The sequence below is a fragment of the Varanus komodoensis genome, unplaced genomic scaffold (genome assembly GCF_004798865.1).
Source record: "Varanus komodoensis strain SLA01 unplaced genomic scaffold, ASM479886v1 scaffold55, whole genome shotgun sequence".
Taxonomy (NCBI): Eukaryota; Metazoa; Chordata; class Lepidosauria; order Squamata; family Varanidae; genus Varanus; species Varanus komodoensis.
The window spans coordinates 1798899-1805389 of record NW_025336157.1 but is presented as its reverse complement, the minus strand read 5'-3'; the positions used below and the strand labels follow the sequence as shown (position 1 = coordinate 1805389).

The 6491-nt window shown below is 49.2% G+C and overlaps 1 protein-coding gene across 1 annotated transcript; it reads right to left on the bottom strand.

Moving 5' to 3' along the window:
- Positions 1-2951: 2951 nt before the first annotated feature.
- On the bottom strand, positions 2952-4973 carry LOC123032482 (serum amyloid P-component-like). Its single transcript, XM_044448378.1, has 2 exons — positions 4910-4973; positions 2952-4110 (listed from the first exon to the last, which is right to left on the bottom strand). Exons 1-2 carry the CDS (start codon positions 4971-4973, stop codon positions 3416-3418), a joined length of 759 nt encoding a protein of 252 aa, XP_044304313.1. The 3' UTR covers positions 2952-3415.
- Positions 4974-6491: the final 1518 nt, after the last annotated feature.

The window sequence follows — 6491 nt, the reverse complement described above, 5'->3', positions numbered from 1 at the left end:
GAACCCAGGTCGTCTGAGTCCCAGTCCCATGCTCTTAACCACTACACCACGCTGCCTCTCTATTAATGCCCAACCCTGAAAATATATCCCGCCTCCCAAAAGAGGACAAAGATGTGCAGCAGATCATCTGCATCAATTTTGCAGATGATCTAAATCTGGAATGGTACCAATTTTGAAAATATTGTAACTTCAGTAGAAAACTCCGGCCTTAGCCTAGTGTAGAAGATGCTGAATAACCGTTGCAAATAAGTGGATTAAAATGGCCTATTTAAATGTAATAGGGTAGTCACTGAAAAGTAAATTGCTTTTATGTTTCCAACAGAGATTCAAGGGGCTGGCTTTGACCCATAAAATCAAAGGGGAAGGGCTTTCTTGGTGGTGGCTCTCCTCTGGACCGCTCTCCCCTACAAGGTACGCCGGGCAGCCACGTTTTTCTCCTTTCAGCACTATGTCATGGTCCTCTTCAACTCTCAGCCATCTCGTAGCATACAATGAGGTTTTCCACCAAGCATGCACCGTTTCCTTGTCACCATTGCTTTAAAATAATTTTGGGACACAAAAGCCCCTCTCTGTCCCTACTTTTGTGCCTGTTTTCCTAATGTATTTTTAAAGGATTTGATCTTTATAACCCGCCTAAAGAGCTTCAGCTGTTGGGCAGTATAGAAGAGTAATAAATCAAATGAAACTTTCGCCAACCTCTAGCTGACCCTAACCCTGCCCACATTCAAGCATCCCTTGGAAAATAAGACTTATGATAATTAGGAGCTGGATGTCCCGGCAGTACTAAATTTTTTGCAAAGTGTCTCAGATTATCATCTGTTCTTCCTGCTCGTTTTCTTTTCATTTTTATCACTTTTCTAGCCCAGTGGTCTCCCGATGACCTTAGAGAGCACAGTTAAGTTTGGATATGCAAATTAGTCCTTCTTTTAAAGAAAGACTTGCAATAAAATATGACAAGCAACAATTTTCCTGCTTCTCCTCCTCCTCTTCCAAGATACTCAGTTTCATCCAACCCCATTGCCTGTCTCCTCTTTAAATGGGGTTGCTTTTGATGCTCCAAGCCCTTGGGGTGCTTGTGTGAAATTTAAAGCTTGCCCTAAAAACAAAGCTGGAATTCTTACCATTTCTCTGGGGCTGCCCCTCTTCTTGGCATCAGGGCTCACTTTGGGGAATTAGAAACAGAAGGAAAAATGCCCCCCACCCCATAGTTGTAGGGCGGTTTGTCAAGGGGTGCGGAGACCTTTCGAAGCAGTGCAAATGCTTCGAAATACAAGCTGGTCAGGAAGTGAGCAAGTGGGTGGAACCTGACGAAGGGGGTGCTGAACCTCCCACCCCACAGGGGGTCCTCAGTATTTTAGGATCTCGCCTTTTTCTTCAAAGAACCTGAAGGCAGCTTTAGATCCGTCTTCTCTGCCTTACTGTCCTCGAACCACAACCTTGCAAGGTATGTGAGACGGAGATCCTGCAGCCAGCCCGATTTCTGCAACTGCCTCCTGTTTGGGAGGTGAGATTTGGCTACGGAAATAAAACTCGGAGAGCTGAATTCATACAGAACATGCAGGGGACAGCGGGGGGGGGGGCTTTGGGGGCCCCCCCCCCCCACATCCGGAATTCAATCCGAATGTTTCTGGTGCCTCCAGGATTGAACTCCAGGGCAGTCAGAAGAGGCAATCAACTTTCTAGTCAAAAAGAAAGAAGAAACACAGCCTGCCGCTCCCAGCTGCAGCAACGCGAAGGGTTTGCGGGGGGGGGGGGTTTAAGCTTCCCTTGCAGGGGGAAGCAAATAATTTGGGGACAGAGAAAACACACACAGAGCGCTTAGGACGAAGCACTTGTATTGACCGCCGGGCCCGGCGCTGTTTTCTGTCCCCGCCCCCCCCCCCCACCCCTTGATGTCGGATGTCTGCCAAGCAATCTTCTCCATGGCCGACTTTCGAAGGCATGAGGCCAGCAAGCAAATTGCCTCTTAAATCTTTCCTTGCAGGCATGAGTGCCAAGAACATCCGGCCTTTCCTCATGGGACTTGTTTTCAGCAGTAATGTTGGAGCTTGGGTGACGTAGTCTTCTACGGACAGGTCTGAAGGAGCCCCTATGCATGCCCAATTCACCTCCAATGACAGCCAGGAAAAGGACGAGTTCACCAGACCCGTCTTAAGGTTTGGTTTGCAGAGCGGAGCAGCCATGAATCAGTCAGAAAACGGACTGAGATCAGAGGAAGGAAGGAAGAAGGAAGGACCGAACTCCTCGGCACCAGGCCAATTTACACCCAGAATCATCCACTACCCTTGGACGGGCTGGGCCTGTTTCCTTCCAAGTGCAGCCTGCTAAGGCAGGCGCCTTAGAATCTGGATCAGAACCAGAAGATGAGGCCCAGTCAGATTTCCTGGCTGAAGCAGCAAGGCCAGCAGGCGCAGAGAGAGCCCGAGAGGCCAGAGGGGGCCACGCCGGCTCTGCTTCTGTGGGGCGCTCCGTTGCGTAGATGGAGGCAGACGGGGTGGATGTAACGTGATCGGCCCCATCGTCCAGCATCAGATTGCAAGTTGTGGCTGATGCTTCCACCCATCTGGCCCACAAGCAGCGGGAACCAACCCGTGGGAGCTCCTTTGGGTTGAGAAGGGAAGAGGCAGGTTCAAGATGGAACCAACTTCTTAACATTAATCAGCGTTTCCCTAATATTTCAAACTCAGCTATGTCTCTTGTCAATGGCTCCCGAATGCTCTTCTTCTGTATCGCAAAGCCAGTCCACCCGGCCACTTTTTAACATAAGAAGCCTTTTGTCTGGATTTCACTTCCTCCACACAGCCACCTCCCCTCTTTTCTTTCCCAGCGGACATGCCCAGACTCGGGAAAAAAGAACCAAACCTCTCCTGGGAAGACTGTTGACCACCTTTCGATTGGATCTTTACCCCTCCGCTCCTGCCACAGTAAAAAATTCAAAAGCACACGGTGTGCATTGCAATGCTTTATTCAAAGGGCCCTGGGGGACCCGCGGAACATCTCAGGAAGAAAATCAGATTGGCACTACAAACAGCGAGATAAGGATCCGTCGTGCGGAGAGTCTCGCTCTTTGCTTACATCGTGGGCATCCAGACTCTTTCAGACCAAGGACCAAACGCAAGTTTAGAAAAGCTCAGAGGGACGAGCACATTCCAGTGGGAGTCAGAGCTGAAGGGAGGTGGAAAGAGGCTAAAGGGAAAAGGTCTGGGGCAAATTACAAGAAAATGCAAGGCTATTTTTGCTGAAAGCGCTTATTGCCACAAGAGGAGAGGCAAGTCAAGCATTTTGATCGAGAGGCGGGGAAAGCGGCATGACAGTCAAGAAACGGTTGCATTCTTGGTAGTCAGGCCAAAGGGGTGGAGCTGGCGGGCCTTAAATTCAACAGCCCTGCTTTGGGCCATTCATTCATTTGGGGAATCTAACCAGCTTTGCAGACAGAAAACAGGGAGGGCTTGGGAACAATATAACCCCTGATCTCGTAATTTAATGCTCTCCAATTAATGATGGGGTTGGAAGGAACCTGTTTGCTCCACACGTGGCACATTTCATCACCGGATAGAACCCGGTCCCACATATACACATCTGTGAGCTCCCCCACAAAGGACTGGTTGATGTCAAAGCTGCCCCCAAAAGAATCCTGGTCCTGCCCGAGGACAATGAATGCTTCTGCACTTACGGCGTGTCCTTTCATCAGGCCGTTTCGGGGCAGCGGCTGCCCATCTAGCCTGAATTCCACTAATCCCGTGTCGGAGTCCCAGCTCATGCAAATGTGCTCCCAGCTAGGCTTGGAGGTCAGCCGTTCGGGGAAGAGGAACAGCACGTCCTGCCCCCCCACGTAGAGGCTGTATTCACTGGGCTTGGATTTGAAGACCACAATTTCATTGTCGCTGGTCTCGGTCGCGTAGGAGAAGAGGGTGTGAGCACGGGTCATGTCCGTGTAGGATCTCAGGCAGACGGTGAAGCTGGTCAGACGCTCCCGAGAGGTGGCCTTCAAAACCACATGGCTAGTGTTGGACGATTCCGGGAAGACGAACACCTTTCTTTCAAGATCTGGGGGGGCGGTGTAGGGAGACAACAAAGATGTCTTTTCCCACGTGTGCACAAGCCACTGTCCTGGAGACCTGTTTCAGCACGTGTCAATCGCTTATCTCCAGACACACACAGAAATTAAACAATGGGAGATTCGGGCAAAGAAAACAATCCACACGGCTGAGTTGAGACAATCTGACAAACCATGGTTGGTTTTTACCGTTTTTGGCCTGTCATATTGTGTGAACCCAGTCATTGTATTCTGCCTTGGTAAGTCTGACCCTTTGGAACCACAATAGGAAGAAACAGTTTGTTCTCTGGTTTCTCTGGACTCACATGGCTTGGTGTGTCGCCTGAGCCCAAGATCGTGGCTTCCATGGTCCTGGCATGCAACTACCACAGAGTCCCCTGGGAAGAGCAGCAAATTCACGAGCCTCTCCAGCCATCCAGCCTCTATGTGCCAACCAATAAGGAAGAGACGGGAGACCAAGGCAGGTGGCAATGCACCTTGGGATTGAATTTCAGGCACAGTGGCTGATAGGGAGGCCAACAGAGGACCGGAGAATGGAACAGGGAGAATGGAAACCATGATAACGTCGAGAACTCCTAATCATCTGGGTGCATCATGGGAAGACCCATGAACTGTCGTCACCATGGAGTTGCTTGTCATGTTTTGTGAACCTTTCCTCTGAGCAGGAACCTCTAAGTGGATGGGTCTCAGCATAGAGGCAAAGGGTTACAAAGGGTCTTGTGAATGTGGAGGCTACGGAAGAAGGAGGGTTTAATGCGCCCCTCGCTGAAGCACAGCAAAAGCCCCCGATTTGCAACAGCCCTCTGACTCTTGGACAGAGCTGCATCTGCTCGGCCTTTACGTCTCACCCACCTTCTTGAGCAAAGGACCTCCGCAGGCTGACGAAGAGGAGGAGGAAGAGGTGAAGGGGCTCCATGCTGGGTTGGGCAGCAGGAAAAACAGAAGACAACCTGGTAAGGATGACCAAACAGATCTCGGGGGTACCTTGGTGAAGTCTTCCCTCAATGAAGCTCTGCTCAAGCCGTCAGGCACCTCAAACTTTCTCTGGCATTTATATCCGAACTGTGCGGAACCAGCAAGGGTTTCTATTTCATCCACTCCCAGAAGAATAATCCGTGACTTGGACAAAAATATTTTCCCCACCCCAAACTGGTATCAACTACCAGTTGCTTTTTTTGAAAAATTCCACCCAGCATGAAAATAATCTCTTTTGACCTGTTCAGTCTTCCTGGACAATTTCAGAAAAGGAATGCAAGGACAGAATGAAAATCTCTGAAGAGATGAGAGAGGGAAAGACTTAAAGGTGAAATTTTGCCCCCTTCCAACAAGGATTAACTACTTTGGGCTGCAATCCGACATCCACGTCCCTGGAAGTAAGCCCCACTGAATGCAATGAGCTTTACTTCTGAGTAGACACGCACTGGATGGCATTGCTGATTGATTGAAATGACTGAGGCTGGCAGAGAAGAATTGTTCAGTCTGCCCACCCCTTTGGTTCTCAAGCGATTTTAGATGGACTGGAAATCTCTCATCGCCTGAGAATGCAGGTTCTTCTGCAAGGAGCTTTCCCCAGGTGTGTGTGTGTGTGCACGCGCTTATTTAAAGCTTTTATAGACATCCAAAATAAACCAAGCTGCTTCTGGACCACCACTCCACATATGCTCAGAGAGAATGAGAGGGCATGGGGGGGTGCTTTTGAAAATGCGTCTTTTGTGTGTTGTGTGCTTGCAATCTCCCACCCATGGAAGTCTGCAGGGCGTCTTGTCTCCCCATACCTTTTCCATGCTTTCCAGCCATCTTTGCAGTTTTTTTGCGGCAAGGAAAGTCCAGCATTTTTGGAACTGGCATTATTATGAGTGCTGGAAGCCTGGTGTGTGTTCGCCACTCTGCTCTGCAGAACTGTGCCGGAAAGGGGAGCACCCAGAAAGGCAGAAAAGCAAAACCCTTGGGAAAAGGACACCTTGTGTGGAATGTGCCCACAAAGGCAAAGCATCTCAGTCATGTGGCGACTTCTGTGCCTCGTGGACAGAAGCCCAGAGAGAAAATGGAGTGATAGCTTCAGATTTTAAGGAAAACTGAGCAAGGGAAGAAGGGGATGACACCAACTTTTCTCGTCCACCCACCTGAACGCTTTCTTCAGTCAGTCTTTCAGGCAAAGCTCACACGAATGTTTAGCAATGCCTTGTTAACTGCCTCTTCTCAACACTGAGTCAATTTGTTCTCTGTTATCTGATTCCCTTAAATCAGTCCTTTCTTCAAATGAGAAATAAAACCAAAGACCCTCTTTTGCTTGCCAAAGCTGCAGAGCAGATTAGGAGACTTTATTAAATCAGTTTCTTGCCCCAGGGATAATCTTACTGCTTCGCATGTCCATCAAAACACCAAAAAAGAAGAAGAAGAAGAAGAAGAAGAAGAAGAAGAAGAAGAAGAAGAA